Raw genomic sequence first — 18,325 nt, forward strand, 5'->3', positions numbered from 1 at the left:
TGATGTAAGTTGAGTTTACCTTTCCAGAAGAGCGGTATGTTCTCAGCAAGTCTGCAGTGTCTCTCTAAGGGTATGTCTACACTGCAAGAAAAACCCCGAGATGCCAAGTCTCAGAGCCCTAGGCAGTTGGTTCAGGCTCATGGGATTCGGGCTGTGGGGCTAAAAAACAGCAGTGTAGAGGTTTCAACTCAGGCTCTGAAATCCAGTAACAGGTTCCAGCCTAAGCAGGAACATCTATGCTGCTATCTTTAGTCCTTCAACCCGAGCCCCATGAGTCCAAATCAATGGACCTGGGCTCTGAGACTTGGAGCCACAGGTTTTTCTTTCCAGTATAGACATACCCCAAGTATCCTGTGATGAACCACTCCTTGAATGGGAGCTGGCCCACATCACAACATGGGCAGAGTATGGCAAACGGGATTTCCGCAATGGAGCATGTGGAAAATGTGTGTCTTTGAAAAAGCTTTAAGTTATTAACAAGAAAGCAAAATGTATGGCTGCTCTGGTATCCAAGATTTTCATGCCAAATGTTATTCTGCTTTAGTGTGACTATTTGTTATGCCTTTTAGTAAACAAAAACAAATAGAAAGCCTAACACCTGCAACAGCATATGATATTTACACTACCTGTACGATTCAGCATGCTTCCCTGAGGAAACGGATAGACTTGTGTCCTATGAATTTTGGTGCTTTTTATAATGTTCCCTGGGGGAAAGCATGTGGCAGAAATAATTTAATATATTTTCATTGTTTTCTTATAATACATTTTCCTCATGCTTTTAGAGTATATTTACAAAATGGCATGTAAATTAAAAGAAAAAAAAGATGTTGCAAGATTATTTAGTGGGAGGAGGCATAAAAAACGAATTCACAGTGTTTATGATGTGAAAATCGCCTTCTGTGCTGTTTTTGTTGTGCCTGTGGAATCATCATGGTAAAATATTAGTGTAATAGTCCATGTTAATTGGTCACCTGACCAGGCAATATTCGGGCAGAAGACTTTCCCCTCCTCGGATTCTGTTCTTACAGTTAAAGTTACTGTAGAAAATGTACTCGTACATAAGGTATTGAAGCTCAAGTCCCGTTGAAGTCAATGGGGACTACTTACATGCTTAGAGTTAGGCATATGCTTAAATAAGACCGGAGAGCTTTCCTCTCTCTCTTCCCCAGAACGAATTCTGTATACAGGAGCAACAGGAATTGCTGTGTTAAAGATCAGTGAGGAAAAAATAGTCAGACTGTTAACTTAATTAGAGAAAAATGTGATCCCAAGCTACTGAATCTGTCGAACGTCATCTGAATAAATTAGAGGACTCTGCAAAGAGGAATAAAATGAAATTCAACAAGGATAAGTAGAGAGTTGTCCAGTAGGCAATAAAAATCCAAAATACATGTTCAAAATGACCCATCAGCTACTAAGCATCGGTTATGTGGGAAATGACTTAGGCACTATAGAGCATGAGAAATTAAAGTGAGTCATTTGCTGTAACCCATAGTTAAGAAGGTAAATGTAGTCTTGGGCTGTACAAACATGTTTGTCACATTTAAGTCTCTTCTTCCCTGTTACACAGTACAAAGCACCATTTAAACCACAGTCAAAATAAGACATGCAACTAGGCACTATCCTGCAAAAAGGATAAAGAGAAATTGGAGCAAATACAGAAGAGAGCAGCTAGGATGATAAAGGGTTTGGAAGGAATGGGCTATGAAGAAAGATTAAAGGTAATTAAAGATCTACGCCCTGGAAAAATAGAGGCGGTATGAGCATGTGATTATGATATGCAAGTATATGAAGTGAAGTTACAAAGAGGAGAGAGAGAAATTGTTCTCATTAGTTAGTAATGATAAAATCTAAAAATCCAGCATTTCAATACATATTTGTCTAGGTATTTCTGATGTGCTCTTCACAATGAGATTCAGGCACCAAACTGAAAAAAAAAAATCAGTTTTAAATAGTAGACAAACTTGTTTATAGTAAAATCAAATGGAGATTGGCGCTTGCAGCTGAAAGAAGCGACAGAATAAAAATGGTTTTTGTGATGAGCACTTCTCCTAGGTGTTCTAGAAAGGTGCACTAGAATTCTCTAAAGTGGCATGTTAAACTAGTCGTTATACAAGTCCTTAGCAGTTTTGGTGAGATGTCAGAAGTAGGGGGTGGTAATATGCATATTGGAAAATGTGCATAATACATTTAGAGCTTCATAATTTTAGCTGTAACCAAATATGTTCTATCATAGATTAATAGATTTTTAAGTTCAGACGGGAGCATTATGACATTCTAATCTGTCTGCTCCCTATAATCCACTACAGCAGAAAGGTATTGAGGTCTCTACCTACTCTGTCACCCTGTCACAATGTCTCTGCTAAGGGACCTTACTGCATCCTCTCTCCTGCAGGGGGCCACACAGGTGGGATAGAAATGGGATAGTCAATCCCTGAGTCTCTCTTAATCTGATTGCTTAGCTAAACTTGATGAAGAAACTTCCTTGAAGCAGCTGCCCAACAAATGGTCCCAAGGTTGGCCAGACAGCAATTTCTGTTGCTGACCATTAGGTGCCAATCAGAATTTTTCAATGCGTTACTGGGACCGCATGTTGCAATATCTACAGAATGGCTCTATATTTAGTCATCTGCATGAATATACGTGCTAGTGTGAGTGTGTGTGAACACAGGTAAAAAACATCAGACAGGATTTCAGCTGTGAGCAGCAGATTTTAACCCAGTTTATCTGAAGTTGTTGTAGTCATTTGCAATTTAATTTACCCATTTCTGTTTCTTCCAATGAGTTTGATGTAAAACATGAATTTCCATTGGTCCTGGGTCTTGGTATGGGTTAATGCCTTTTGGAGGGAGGGTTTAAGTTTTTTTTTTTTTCCCCTTCCCAAACCAATATAGGTAAACTAGATGAGGGTTTCTGAATGGAAAAACTGCCACATTTTGAAAAGGGCAGAGTTGTTCATTAATTCTCCTTAAAGCTATTTGTGGTCAGTACTAGATCAGTATAATTAATTCATTAAGGTTGTCATTTTGTTTCTTAATTAAGTGAAATATGGATCTCTAACTTTTTGGTTTTCACCTGACATTTCTTGACTTTTCACCTGTAGCCAAACACAGAGTTTGACTTTATTATCATTCATTTTTCTTTTGTGCCTTTTGAGTAACTACAGAATTCACCGGCAAGTCACAGAAGTACAGCATCAGTTCCAAATGGCCCTGCACCTCCTCAGATTTGGGACTGAAAATGGGGTATCTTGCATCAAATAATGTATCATTCTATAAAACCTGAACACGTTGGCAGTCTGTGAAATGTGATGGAGCCTAATAGATTGGAGAAATAAGAATATTGAGTAACTGTGTGATCATTATCGTTCCTGTTTGCCTCTTCCACGTCTCCCTGTTGTTGTCCTAAATCTGTAAGCTCTTTGAGGCAGGTATCAGATCTTACATGGATTGTGTGAGGTACACTGAATAGGGGTTTGCAAATGACAATGAGTTTTACAACCAGTGTTTTTCTATCCTTAATGCCATTACCATTAGATCAATATTGCAATTCCTGTGAGAGATGAAACTATTTTTACATATTGATGCTATTGTGCTTTATTGTACTTTATTCTCTTCCCGTTACTTGTGCTGACAAACTTTAAGATTAGCATGGTTTAAAACCATCCCTGGCTCAGACGTGTTGTGAGCCTGGATAGGGCAGCCAGCAGAGCATCAGACTTTTAATATGATGATCTGGGATTCAAGTCCTGTGTCTTTTGTAGGAGATCAGACTAGATGATCACAATGGCACCTTCTAGCCTGTTAATTTATGAATCCCAAAGGAGGACTAAGTTTCTCACACATGATTAATGTCTCCTATTTCAGACTCCTAGTTAATTAATGTTATCCTCTGCATTTTGAGGCCAAATAATTCATGTAGGGGAGGCTCTATTGATGGGGATTCTCTATATCCTAGTAAAGAGGAGAGGATAGATGTTGACAGAGTACAGGTAAGAACTGAAAAGAAACAGTCAAATGAAAAATAGTCCCCATTCAGTCACATCACATAATGGCAGACAACAAAAAATGACAAATTTTGCTTGTATACAGATGCTAAAAATCTAACTACTAGGATTAGTGAATTGAGTGCCTGATATTAAATTAGGATGTTGATGTAATAGGCATCACAGAAATTTGGTGGAATGATGATAATCAATGGGACATGGCAATACAAAAGTACAAAATATATGGAAATGACAGAGTAGTTCGTGCTGGTGGAGGAGTGGCTCTATATCTGAAAGAAAGCATAGATTCAAACATAGTAAAAATGTTAAATTAATCAAACTGTGCAATAGAATCTCTCTGGAATGGACAAACATCCTGTATTTGAACAGTAATAATACAGAAATGGGAATATTCTACCAACCACCTGACCAGAATGGGGATGGTGATTGTGAAATACTCAGGAAGATTAGAGAAGGTATAAAAATAACAAATTCGGTAATAATGGGGGAATTCAGCTATCCCCATATTGACTGGGTACATGTCACTTTGGGACAGGATGCTGAGATAACGTTTCTAGACCCCATTAATGACTGCTTCTTGGAGCAGCTAGTCCTAAAACCCACAAGAGGAAAAGCAATTCTGTATTTAGTCCTAACTGGAGCACAGGATGTGCTCCAAGAGGTGAAATGTAGCTGAACTGTTTGGTAATAGTGCCTATAATGTAATTAAGCGTAACATCCTTGTGGGAGGAAAAGTACCAAAGAAGCCCACCACAGTAGCATTTAACTTCAGGAAGGGGAACTAACCAAAACTGAGCTAGTTTAAATGGTAATTAAAAGGTCCAGTCACGAGAGTGACGCTTAAAACACCATAATAGAGGCTCAGATTAAATGCATGCCCCACATTAAAAAAAACACAATAAGAGGACCAAAAAAGTGCCAGCATGGCTAAACAGAATAAAAGAAGTAGTTAGAGGCAAAAAGGCATCCTTTAAGAGTTGGAAGTCAAATCCTACTAAGGAAAATAGAAAGAAGCATAAACTTTAGCAAGTCACGTGTAAAAGTATAATTAGGCCAAAAAGAATTTGAAGAGCAATTTAGCAAAAGACCTAAAATATAACAGCAAAAAAATCAAGCACATCAGAAGCAGGAAGCCTGCCCAACAATCAGTGGGGACATTAAATGATCGAGGTACTAAGGAAGCACTCAAGGAAGACAAGGCCACTGTGGCTAAGCTAAATAAATTCTTTGCATCTGTCTTCACTGCAGTGGATGTGAAGGAGATTCCCATACCCGAGCCATTCTTTTTAGGGAACAAGTCTGAGGAACTGTCCCAGACTGAGGTGTCAGTAGAGGAGATTTTGGAACAAATCGATAAATTAAACATTAATAAGTCACCAGGACCAGATAGTATTCACCCAAGAGTTCTCAAGGAACTTAAATGTGAAATTGCAAAAATACTAACTGTGGTATGTAACCTACAACTTAAACAGCTTCTGCACCAGATGATTGGGGGATAGTTAATGCAATGCCAAATTTTTTTAAAAGGCTCTAGAGGTGATCTTGGCATTACAAGCCAGTAAGCCTAACTTTAGTTCCAGGTAAATTAGTTGAAACTGTAGTGAAGAACAGAATTACCCAACAAATCATGATCTGTGTGTCTGATAAGAGTAAATTCAGTTTTTCAAAGGGAAATTGTGCCTCACCAATCTATTGTAATTCTGTGAGGGGATCAACAAACGTGGACAAGGGTGATCCTGTGGATATATAGTGTACTTGGGACTTTCAGAAAGCCTTAATAAGGTCTCTCGTCAAAGGCTCTTACGCAAAGTAAACAGTCAGGATAAAAAGGAAGGTGTTCTCATGGATCAGTAACTGATTAAAAGACAGAAAACAGAGGGTAGGAATAAATGGTCTGTTTTCAGACTGGAGAGAGGTAAATAGCCGTGTCCTCCAGGAATTTGTACTGCGACCAGTTGTGTTCAATATGTTAAAAAACAATCTGGAAAAAGGGGCGAGGCGGCAAAGTTTGCAGATGGTATGAAACTACTCAAAATAAATCAGTCTTAAGCAGACTGCAAAGTGTAACAAAGAGATCTCACAAAACTGTATGACTGGGTCAGAAAATGGCAGATGAAACTCAATGTTAATAAATGCAAAATAATGCACATCAGAAAATATAATTCCAAATATATATACAAAATAATGGGGTTTCTCAATTAGCAGTTGCCACTCAAGAAAAAGATCTTAGAGTTATGGATAGTTCTCTGAAAACATGCTCTCAATGTGAAGTGATAGTCAAAAAACCTGACAGAATGTTAAGAACCATTAGAAAAGGATAGGTTATAAGACACAAAATATCATAATGCCACTATATAAATGCATGGTATGCACCTTGAATACTGCATGCAGTTCTGGTTACCCATCTCAGAAAAGATATATTAGAACTGGAAAAGATACAGGGAGGGCAACAAAAATGATGAGAGGGATGGAACCGCTTCCGCATGAGAAAAGATTTAAAAGACTGAGACTTTTCAGCTTGGAAAAGAGAGGCCTAAGGTGGGATGTGATAGATGTCTATCAAGCCAGAGGATGCCCAATGAAATTAAGATGCAGTAGGTTTAAAACAAAAGGAAGTTCTGTTTCACACAACACACAGTCAACCTCTGGAACTTGTTACCAAGGGATGTTGTGAACACCAAAAGTATAACGGGGCTCAGAAGAGAATTAGATAAGTTCATGGAAGATAGGTCCATAAGTGGCTATTAGCCAGGATGATCAGGGATGCAACCCCATGCATGGTGTCCTAACTGCCAGAAGCTGGAAGTAGACAACAGGGGATGGATCATTCAATAATTACCATGTTCTGTTCATTCCCTCTAAAGCTTCTAGCATTGGCCAGTCAGAAAACAGGATTCTGGGCTAGATGGACCATTGATCTGACCCAGTATGGCCAGTCTTATGTTCCTGTGATATTAACAATCTCAATTATTTTAAAAAAAGCATAAATCTGGCACTTACTATATTAATACATAATCACTCCAGTTGTCATGCATCTGACGAAGTGGGTATTCACCCACGAAAGCTCATGCTCCAAAACGTCTGTTAGTCTATAAGGTGCCACAGGATTCTTTGCTGCTTTTACAGATCCAGACTAACACGGCTACCCCTCTGATACTTCACTCCAGTTGGAAGTTCTAAACATGGGTATGATATCACAGGGGAATGTGAAATCCTCTAATTAAACATGATTTTAAAAGCAGATGGAAAATTGAGATGATGAGGGTCGTAGGGTGCAAAAGAGGCAAAGAACACACTGTGAGGAAGAAAGAATGATAGACATATGAATTCATTACTGTTCTATAGACACTTCCTCTTATTCACTCTAGGATTCCCACACACACACATTCTAAAGAGTATGGACACTCCATTGTCTGATATGCTGTAAATAATTTGATGGATAGATATATTTAATATAACATTTTCCTTTTGTCAAAATCATAGCAGTACAGACTGAGAGTTAGATAATCAGTGCTGTATAGGTTAAAAACAATCGTGTAACTGTGCTGTTATAGAGCTTGGTTTCTCTGTTAGTCTGAGACAAAATAAAAGAACCAGGAGACCACAAAAGGAAGAACTTGGAATGACGAGCGAGCTATATTTCCAACACCTCTATCTGGACAAAAGAGCTCTGTTGTACCCAGAAATTTACTCTGTAAGCATCTGACAACGTTAAAGTCATTTCCTGTTGGCCCTGGGAGGGGAGAGGGAGGAATCCAATCCTTCCCCCTCCCAATTCAGCCCGTGCCTGCTAGTACCCCCACTCCCGGTTTTCTTCAAGCACTGTGCAGAGTCTTTCCAAGGGAGTAGCGGAAGATACTGCACAGATCCTTCATCCTTTGCTGTGCAGGTGACTCAGTCATTCTCTCAATTCCATTAAAGCAGCAGAATATTCTTCACAACAGTAACAGGGAATCAAGTACGGCTTCTTACATCACTCTCTGTTTTCCTCACTATTCTGGCAATGATTGTCACCCCTCACCAGTGTTGAAGAGGTGTAATGGAATATGAAGTATTTCAAGATTTGTGAACCTTCAGGCATAGTACACTGTGATGCCTGGGACATTATTACTGAGGTTCGCACCTCCTCGGTTTCTTGGATCCGCACACAGCTCTTATGTCAATATTCAGCCAGTGTTTGAAATCCTGGTGCCCAATTCCTCAGGGCTAGTTGGTAGGTATGGCCTAATTGATAAACTAGATAAATTGTTGTTGTAATGTTGCAAGAGGTTGTTAAGAGTCTTACTGTTGATTATAACGGATACCTCTGCAGAGCTATTTCAATGTCACCTGCTCCATTTTACCAGTTTGCAAAACCCAGCATAAAGAGCATTATTAAGTTTCTTTAGAAGAATAATTTGTTGATTTAAAAGCAACTCCTTTTAGCCAATTCTAATCTGAAAAATGACTAAGAACAGCACTTTCTTATGCAACAGACCCTGTGCTGATTCAGAGTAATTTCTAGTTACTTTAATGACTAAGCTTTTTTTCTTTTTCTTTTTTGTTTTTACTGCCGTGTACATTGCAGAGCCAATAAAGAAAAGTACTCTATGCTTTTTTATACTAGTGAGAGAATTGCTAGTTAAGTTCTGACTGCAAAGCCAAATTATGCCCTAAGTTGCACCTTTGCAACTGAGGAAATTGAAGGGTTGCAGATGTTTAACCAAGAATAGAATTTGAAGACAGTGTTATTGCACAGATATAACTGTAGGCATTATTTGGCCTGTAGAATCTTTATTAATGATGCTGATGCACAAGCCATTAAGAACATACCTCAGTTCTCTGATTCTAGGTTGACCATTAGAAATAAAACAGGATCATCTTTCCTGTAAGCACATCTGCTGAGTAACTTTGGTCTTTGACAGTCACACGTTATGAGTTTTAAAGTTGGTCAAAGAATGGAGATTTAAGAGACAAAATTTTGCACTGCAAGTGGTCCTCTTAGATCTAGAATATGGTGGGAAAACAAGAGAATTGGACAGAGAGTAAGCTTCTGCTTTTTGCAGCTGAATAGCATGGTGACTATAGTCATTCATATCCGAAATCAGCACAGAACACTTGGGAAACCAAGTGCCACTCTTCTCACCAAGATACTGGCACTGTGCATCTTAGGAGGACTGTCATTTCCTTTCTCAATTTGGGCCTTGCTGTCTGTGGTTTCTCCAGGGGGAAAATGTGGTTCTGTATTTACAATGAGGATCTCAGGTATCAGAAATGGAGCAATCAATTGTAGAAATTTCATGTCTCAAACCTAAAAAGCTCAACTGGCTGCAGTAATTGAATGGCTTCTGTTTATTTACAGATTTATTTAACAGTACTATTTGTTGGAGGTAGAATGCACATAGTGAGCTTACTTCTGAAGCCTGAAGAGGGCCCTCGTAGGTTGGAAGCACAATGCAGTGCTTTGTTTGAAGAAGACATAGATTGTGAGAGGATCTACAAGGTGAATGCTGAAGACAGGGTTTAGCATAAGAGTGCCAGGCTGTCCCTTGTCCTCATCCCACCTGGATGAGCAGTTACAGGGAGTCTGCATGGAGACAGGACACTGAAAGCATCAAAAATAAATGTTAAGTGGACACGTGTTAAGGATTTTCTGATTTATCATTTGTATTTTTGTTACTCCATGATCCATGTCATTAAGAAAGAGAATTACACAACAAAGTGTGCTTGGCTGAAGTATTATATTTCATGTGCCTGCATCTAATCTTATCATGTCCCTGTATTATTTTGGATGCGTTCTGTTAAGTGTTTCACCAACAGATAATTTACAAATAAGAAGGGGCAATCCAAATCCATTGGGCATAGAAAAATCAACTGTGCAGAGGTCTGCCTTGTTTAAATTATGTAATGCTATATGATTTACTTCCAAAAACTTGTTGTACGTCAATATATTCATGGCAGGTTATCCATGAACTTGTGTGTGTGTATGAGAGAGAGAGAGAGAGAGAGAAAATCACATATGCTCTTTCAATGTCATTAGAAATCAATGGGGAAGATCTGGAACAAATGATTTACTTGTTCTTCCTGCCAGTATTCTTGTCTTCTACAATCTGCAGGTGTCCGTGGTCTTTCTGTATGTGGCAGTATTTTAGAAGTCATATTTTCACACAAACGTTTTTAAACAATTTTTTTAATGTATTAGACCCAAAGTCTAATACTTGGAACAGTTGAAGGAAAATCAAGTTCTTAATTCATTTTTCATTTTCTTCTTGTCTTTTCCTCATTATGCCAAATGCAGTACATAATCTTGTTCTGCTCGTCTGTCTTTTTCTGGAGAAATCCGTTTGAAGATTCTAGTTTCCCTGAACAAACAGGCAATATTTAGTATTATCAATAGAAGCAGGATGGACCAGATTGATTAACAGGACACTTATCTGGGCATGTGAAAGTCCCCAAAATACACCACCAAAGATCCAAGAATAGTGTAGTGACAAAGAAGTAAAGGAACAAGTAATTTCAAAAAAGTCACCGCCAGAAGTGTTTGCATTTTTAATCTTTGTTAAAAATAGCTACTTCCAAAAAAACTTTGAGCATTTCTGTTCATTGTTGAATGGTGGTGGAATCTTCCTTGTATGTGTGCTTTGGGCATAATGCCATTTAAAATATACTGTGGGTGTATACTTTTTATGTTTCCATTTATGGTTAACATAAGGAATTCCCATGGATATAGTTAAAACTCTGCATTCAAATAGACACCTTCCGTCATATACATTGAACATTTTTGGGCAGAGTACGGTAGTGCCCTCCCTATCATGCAGAAGATCCTTGGGGGGGGAGGAAAAAGATTTGAACCCCAATTTAAAACAATATGCATAGTGATCCTGGGATCTTCCCATAGACTTGGCTGTAGGCTTTAGAATCTAAGAGGTTAATTTAAAAAAATCCATTTAGGTGTTTAAACTGTGTGACTCCCACTGGCATTATAATGGGATTTACAATGCTGAAAACCCTGCAGAACCCTTTGAAAATTTACTTTGTCTTGTTTCGTGTCACATTGCAGTTTCCTAGTCACTTTGGTTGTGCGCGTAACATTTACTATGTAAATTGACATGCTAAAGTTTTGTTGAGTCTGACAAACACATTTAAACCGTACCACTAGCATAGCTATGAATGTCTTCATTGATCTTAATGGGATGTTAACATCAAAACTTACTTTCCCGCCCTTTATCCTTGTGCTGTAAAACTTGTTGATAAAAAACACAACAAGCCACATTAAAAATCTGTTAATTTTAAGAACAGCCAGGTCTACATTTAGTATTGACTGCAAATGCTCCTAGTAAGACTTCAGTCCTAAAATGTATCCAGCTTTATTATGCTGTTGCGCAAATAGACTGAGACCTTGTCTACACTAGAAAGGGTTTGCAAATATAGCTATACCAACAAACCCTCATAGGGAAGCTGCAGCTTACATTGGCAAAATGTTTCTTTCATGGAATAACTTATACCGGTTCCCCAAATGAAATAAACAATGCCAGCAAAAGGACATTTTGGCCAATACTGTATAATAACCCCATCTACACGGTGTTTTTGCCAGCAGAGCTATTTTTGCACAGTCCTAGCCAGCATGGCTGTGCCAGCAAAACCTTTTAAGTGTAGATCGGGCCTGTGATATACAAGTTTATTTGTTGTTTTGGTTTTGCGTTTGTAACTATCAAGCCTAGGCTTTTATCTGGATTTCATTATTTAATCTGTCAGGATCAAATGAACCTCTTAATAATAAAATAAAAATAAAGACAAGATACCGATTTTAGATTTTTCTCTCATTTTCTCCTGAGGTTTGCAGCATTTTGTTCATATTTTAAGACATAAAAAGTGATGTTACTAAACATATCAGTATTCTTAAATTCTTCTTCTCCTTCCATATCCTCTAAGAGTGTACCTGACACTCTGCACCAGATCTGGCTTGAGTTGACTATGTTCCTTCACGCAGGCACTCTGTTTTTCAGTTGAGAATACACATGTGATTTAACATTTTTATAACTTCCTTGTAGAGAGTGGATTGGTTCCTTCATTCTTTTAACAACTCATCAACTATAGTTTCTCCCTCCTCGTTTGTTTTGAAAACTGATTGAAGATCATCTGAAAAAAGTTCCCATATAGACAAGGTCTTTGTGACCCTCTGAGCCTCCTATGTTCAGAGTGACCAGACAGCAAATGTGAAAAATTGGGACGGGGGGTGGCAGGTAATAGGATCCTATATAAGAAAAAGACCCAAAGATCGGGACTGTCCCTATAAGATCGGGATATCTGGTCACCCCACCTATGTTTTGTAGGAGAATTAGGTTGCTGAGTTTTAGAACTGCTTGGAAAAGATGGAAAAATGGAAATTAACACTTATGCACATTTTTGTAATATTTTTCCAAACACCTTTTACCTTCAGAAAGTGTTAAGTGTCCCTCAATTGTCCAAAGATTTCTGTTGGGCCTAAAATGAGATGTAATGGAAACTGGGAGGCTTGGAGAATATTCTCATGTGTTTCTTATTGTTTGAGACAACAGGGAGTGTTTGAGACAACAGTATGGTTCTCATATCCGGTGAAAAAGAAAGAATGTAACTGTACTCTTGGTTGTAATACATGGTGAGATAATGTTCCAGAACAAGAACAAATGACATTTCCACATGTGCATAAACATAAGATGGCAAAATGTAGGTGTTTATCCATAACTATACCTGTAATCCAGGATAAAAAAAGTCATAAAACCCCACCTAGGTGCTGGTATGCAGTCATATCCTTTGCGTGTGTTTGAAGTTCATAAGACGGCAGAAGTACACTGTAGCAAAAAGATTTGCTATGAAAAATAGATGTGTATGAGGGAGTATAAAATAGAACCCTCAATATTATTTTGGCATTTAATGCTTAAAGCCATCTAAGGTTACGGAAATTGTTGCAAAAATATTTCCTTTACTTAAGAAGTTTCCATGCAGAAGTTGAATAAAGAAGATATTTTAGAATATGGTTCATCAGTTAGTGCAACAGATACATTTCCCTGAGCACCTCATGGCCTGGATCAAAGCGTCTCATGACTTGGATCAGTGCAGTCAAATCGTTACGTATTGATTGGAATCCCACTAGAGGATTAACCCCTTAATGTTCATAAGAATTTTTTTCTTTAACCTTAGTTTCAGTAGTTAGTAAGCACTGTGATATTTCTACCAAAGCTTAGACATGGTAATAGCCTCTGCTAACCTTTTGGTATTGCAGAATTCTTTGATTATTACATGTTTCTTTTTTTACGATGAATTTTACGTTTGAAAACATTTGTGATTCACTTTTATTAGAGTGTAAAAAGTCTGTTGTAGGGCAAAAAAGGCAGCGTCGTAAGGAGAAGAAAATGCTTGATGGACAATATGGTGTTAAAAATAGAGCTCAAACGCCAGTTTTTTTTCCTTTATATAGTAATTTGGAATGTTAAGTCCTGGATATATTGTATTTTAAGACACTGTGCTGATGTTCAGGAATAGCTGTTCATTCTGATGCAGTTGAACTGTCAATGTGTAGTATCCATAAATTTCTCATCAAAAAATCAAGTAGTTCTAAGCAAGTTTATCAAATGATTTTCCCCTTCCGTGTTCATTTAAATTCTTTACAAATCTTTTACTTAATGAATGAAATGTAGGAGGTACGTACAAGAGAGCTCTTGGATGGCACATGTATTCAGTCTGCAAATGATATTTACCCTGCCCTTGATTTCTAAAAACAAAATTAAATAGTGTTCGTGAATTGTAATGGTATATTTTTGGATCCTCTATTTGTTGTGGTGTTCGACCTGTGTGTTTGCCAAGATGAATTTATTCAGAGCCTTCAGTTACAGTGGTTCTCATCTTTCCTTTTTGTTTCTTTCCTTCAGTTTATCCCATGAGGAGCACTCACATAGCCATCCGCTCTATGGACATGGTGTATGCAAATGGCCAGGTTGTGAAGCAGTTTGTGAAGACTTCCAATCATTTCTAAAGTAAGTGAGGGAGGGGGTTTGGGTGGTAGGGTTTTTTTGTTTTTTTTTTTGGTTTTTTTTGGCACTTATATTTTACTCTGAGCATGTCCTGTCATTTTTTTACTCTCACTCACTCACCAGGGGCCTGATCCCAAGCTCATTGAAGGCAATAGAAAACTCCCATTAATTTCAGTTGGTTTTGGATTATATCTAATGTACATTTTAATAGGGGATGGTAAATAATCCCTTTAGGAAGAAGTCCATCTGTGACTCAAATAGTCTCCTGTATACTATGCTGCTATAAAACATAGTGTTTGAATTTGTTCAGTCTACTTTAAAGTGTTTTTCTATTTGAATATTCCATTTTTGTTTTAAAATTACTGAAATTTTACACAATGCAGCTTTAATTTAACCTTTATTTCAATTAATTTTGAAATTTAGTCTTATATTAACACCTTAATTGATCAGAGAGAATTGCAAGCCGTCAGGTGAAATTAATTTAATGTCAAATAAGTAACTAATGAACAAAGTCTACACTAACTAAAAATAAACTGTAATTATATTTATTAGGCCCCTGCTGTTTTCTGCTGACCTCTCCTCATTGCCAAAGTATACAGTTTTACATGTTGCATCACCAGTGCATTATTGGCTAGTGTGTGGTAATGCCTGATGCTTGGCTCCCAACACAGGGAAGGGAAGGTTGTAATAAATCTCACAATGCTCTTCTGTAAGTATCCACTTCCTCCCTCAAAGCTCAAGTGTAAATATGTTAATACTGCATCACATATATCTCCAAGTGGATCACGAGGCACAATTAGACTGTTGGTACATTTGGGCTCCTCTTGAATTTTGATGTGTGCTAGCAGCTCCTAGATTTGCTATGGCTGTGTTGTTGTTATGTCCAACACAGACCAAATGCCCCAGCAACGTTTGTGGATTGAATGCACAAAAGGCCAAATTCTACTGTCATATTTACAATGCAATCCAAGTGGAATAAATTCATAGAAATCCACAGAATTGCTTGAGATGGACACTGGAGCAACTGAGCAGAATTCATTCCCAAATTTTTAGGAAACAATCTTAGATACATCTGTTCTTTGTCGGAACAGTTCTGAAGAATACTTTGTTGTGTTTTTTTGTTTTGTTTTTAAAATGGTATGTTGAGGCCTGGATTAAAATTTTGGTTTCCAAAACACAATGGGTCAGTCCTGGTCCCAATCAAGTCACTGGCAAACCCCACATTTGACTTCAGTGAAAGCAAGAACAGGCCCCGTCTGAGCATACTTACGAGTAAGGAGTGATGCAGTCATGAAAAGGGTCTCATTATAAGAGGATTACAAAATAAGAAGGTACTAGTCATAGATTTCCATGAAGAGTGGCCTCATTTCTTTCAGTTCATCCTGTTGTTCACTTAGTGAAATAAATGCTAATCTCTCATACTTGCCAGCTCATTTATATTCATATGCCATTCTATAACATTTAGTTCTTTAAAACAATTCTAAATTTCATTACATTTAGTGAAGGGAAAGGTTCTGGATTTGACAGCTTTGGAGACTGGAATTCTCTGTTTATTCACATGGAGCAGATTTTGCCATCTTTACTCACTTTGAATAGTCCCTTCTCTGGGTTTGGATCCCACTAATTTTAGTAGAACTACTTATGGAGTAAGATAGTAATGAGCACGATAATGGGTCGGAATTCTGCCATGCTTAGGTAATGCAGCATGGATAGAGACAGTGTAGAATATCTGTCTGTGTGCCTCAACCCCTCATTCCCAACATGGTGGGGCCACATTTATGAATGATGGGTAGTTCAGTGTTGGTGCATTCAGTCATGGGGCTTTTTGCTGACACTGTAAGAAAGGTTTCCTATTAGTTTCAGCTGTGGTGATTCATCTGTGGTATGTTCATCTGTCCCACCAGGAGGTGGACTGAGACCACACACTCCTTTCATAGAGATCTGTGAACAACCAGTAGATTGTAACAATTTCAGGTAATTTATAACCTTGACTAAATTTGAGCCATAGCCTACAGGTAAAAGATTCTATCTGTACTTTTCCTAAGCCATCCAAACCTCTATATTTAAATTCTTTTTCCACTTCCAGTTTTGAAGTGTCTTTTTTTCCCTCTCTTAAATTGTCTCTCAACAACAGCAGCAGCCTGTTGAGTTGCCTAAATTTTCCCAGTACACAGATTCTACAATCCAAGGGTTTATCTCTCTACAAAATGATATCAGTGCTGTGTGATAGTTCACCCAGAATGTATGCAGAATAGATATCCCCAGGCAGCAAATTGACATTGCTAGAGAAGCGAGTAGCAGTTTATATAATGATACTGTAGTCCTCCAGATTTCTTGCCCCTATTGTGCAGTGGATGCCCTTTCAAAAATAACAATAAAATGTAAGTTTATTATTTACTGAAAAGATAGGTAGGAAATAATGCTGAAAATGGTTGAAGCTTTCATAACGGTAGACAATTGTAATTGTACCCACTGTAGCTGTAAAATCTTTGAAGGCGCGGGTCTTTTAATAGCCAGCCCAAGATAAAAAAAAATATATATATATATAGCCCCCACTAAGTGAAATACAGTTTCCATGTCAGTTGAGCATTACTTAATTTCATTCACCCAAGTGAAAGGGTCTGTTCTAGAGAGTGAAGAGAAGTTTTATATGCGGAATGAAAGCGCTATATGCCAATAAAATGATGCCGTAGTTAAAGGAGAAAAAGGACTCGAAGGTCTAAAATCCTGGTTCATTTTTTTTTTCTCCTGAGAAGGAAATATCATAACTGTTGGTAAATCAAAAACAGAGATTTGACACTCTTCTGTGATCATTCTGTAGTGTTTGTTCCCAAGGTGAGATACACCGCAGGGCTCTTGATTTCAAAGATAAATACTGTACAAATAACAATCCTGGTTGTCTTTCACTCACAGCCAACAGGAGGATGCTTATCACAACCAGCAGATACACAGGCTATTGTAGGCATTTATTTCCCTATTTCTTTTCCAAATAAGTTGCAGTTTTAGTTTTTTGGATTTTTGGTAATCTCTTAGTCATTGGTTGTTATACAGTGGCTGTATCAGTAAGAGCTAATTGATATCAGCAGGTGCTTCTTCTAAGTCTAATTAAATAGTTGCGCCCTGCATTGCCTAGAATACTTAGTTAATATAAAAAACAAAAACAAGTCCAATTTCCCTGCTGTAATCCAGCGGCCTTATTCCTACCTCCACAAAACCCAGGTGAAGGCTTTAGGGAGCAGACATGCCTTGTATCGTATATTTACATATTACCCACATCGTAATCTGAAATGAAAGAGCAGCATCATATGGAATTACATTAAAAATTGATACGCTTTATTTCATTCTCGTGTGTTCTTAAAGATTATGTGCAGGAAAGGGATCAGTTCTCCCCTTACAGCCCTGCTAGTTTGGGGAAATCTTTGTTCGGATGGGCTGTGGTGTACTGGATCAAGATACACAGGCATCCAGGGCCCATATTGCGGTGCAGGACCAAACCGTGCCCGTCTTTTATTTTAATGCTATCGTGATTTGGGTATTTTCAGTCTCAGAATAACATCTGTAATTTGATTATGTATTCTAAATGGGATACACACCCCTTTTAAGTGATGGGGCAACCATACATAGAGAGATGCTGGTTGCCTGCTTCATGTGAATTTAACTTTAATGAAACTAAGGAGGGTTTATATGAAAGAAACTATTAAGTGCACTCTGTAATGTTTTCACAAGTGTTTTTATCATGGTAACATCTTGTTTACTTTAGTTGCCTGCCTAAAACTACTTGGAACATGTTAAGAAAACATTTCAAGAAAGCTTCTACAAAGAGGCTTTTGTTTAGCAGCAACTGTGAGGCAGCTCAGCTCACAAAAGTGTTAACTTTCAACCCCTTAAGCACTTCCACATGAAATTCCAGCAACTATGTTTGTGGTTTTGGAAAAACAAAGTGTGTGTTAAAGAAACCAGGTATATGCTAATACATGTTGAAGTAAGCCGGAAATCATAAATTATTTCAAACACATTAATTGCTATCATTTGCATGTCAAAATGTTCTGCAGTGAAATCATCTGCAGTTAGCACAACAGAAACTTTTGATCCAATGGTTAGAGCAGAAAAGACTAGTCTATATATGTTTTTGTTTAAATACATGGTGTCCTCAATTTGATTTTTCAAACATAAATATAAAAATTGCTGGTTAAAGGTGTTTCCAACTGTTAGTCCATTATAAATGTTAATAAGGCAGCCGAAGTACAGTTAGTTGTTCCATGAAATCTGTTCTTTGTGAAAGCATGTTGACACTTACTGATAAAAGAACTGATTTTATTTTCTAGGCTGT

At 37.8% G+C, this 18,325-nt stretch overlaps 1 protein-coding gene across 19 annotated transcripts in view; it reads left to right on the forward strand.

The window, feature by feature from the left end:
- Window positions 1–18,325, forward strand: part of FOXP1 (forkhead box P1) — a 507,886-nt gene that overhangs the window by 440,845 nt on the left and 48,716 nt on the right. For all 19 annotated transcript variants that reach the window (XM_030568517.1, XM_030568515.1, XM_030568514.1 and 16 more), the window contains one exon: window positions 13,894–13,998. In XM_030568517.1, coding sequence (XP_030424377.1) covers window positions 13,894–13,998 — 105 coding nt within the window. The remainder of the gene's footprint in view (window positions 1–13,893; window positions 13,999–18,325) is intronic.

Source organism: Gopherus evgoodei, chromosome 7, assembly GCF_007399415.2.
Source record: "Gopherus evgoodei ecotype Sinaloan lineage chromosome 7, rGopEvg1_v1.p, whole genome shotgun sequence".
NCBI lineage: Eukaryota > Metazoa > Chordata > Testudines > Testudinidae > Gopherus > Gopherus evgoodei.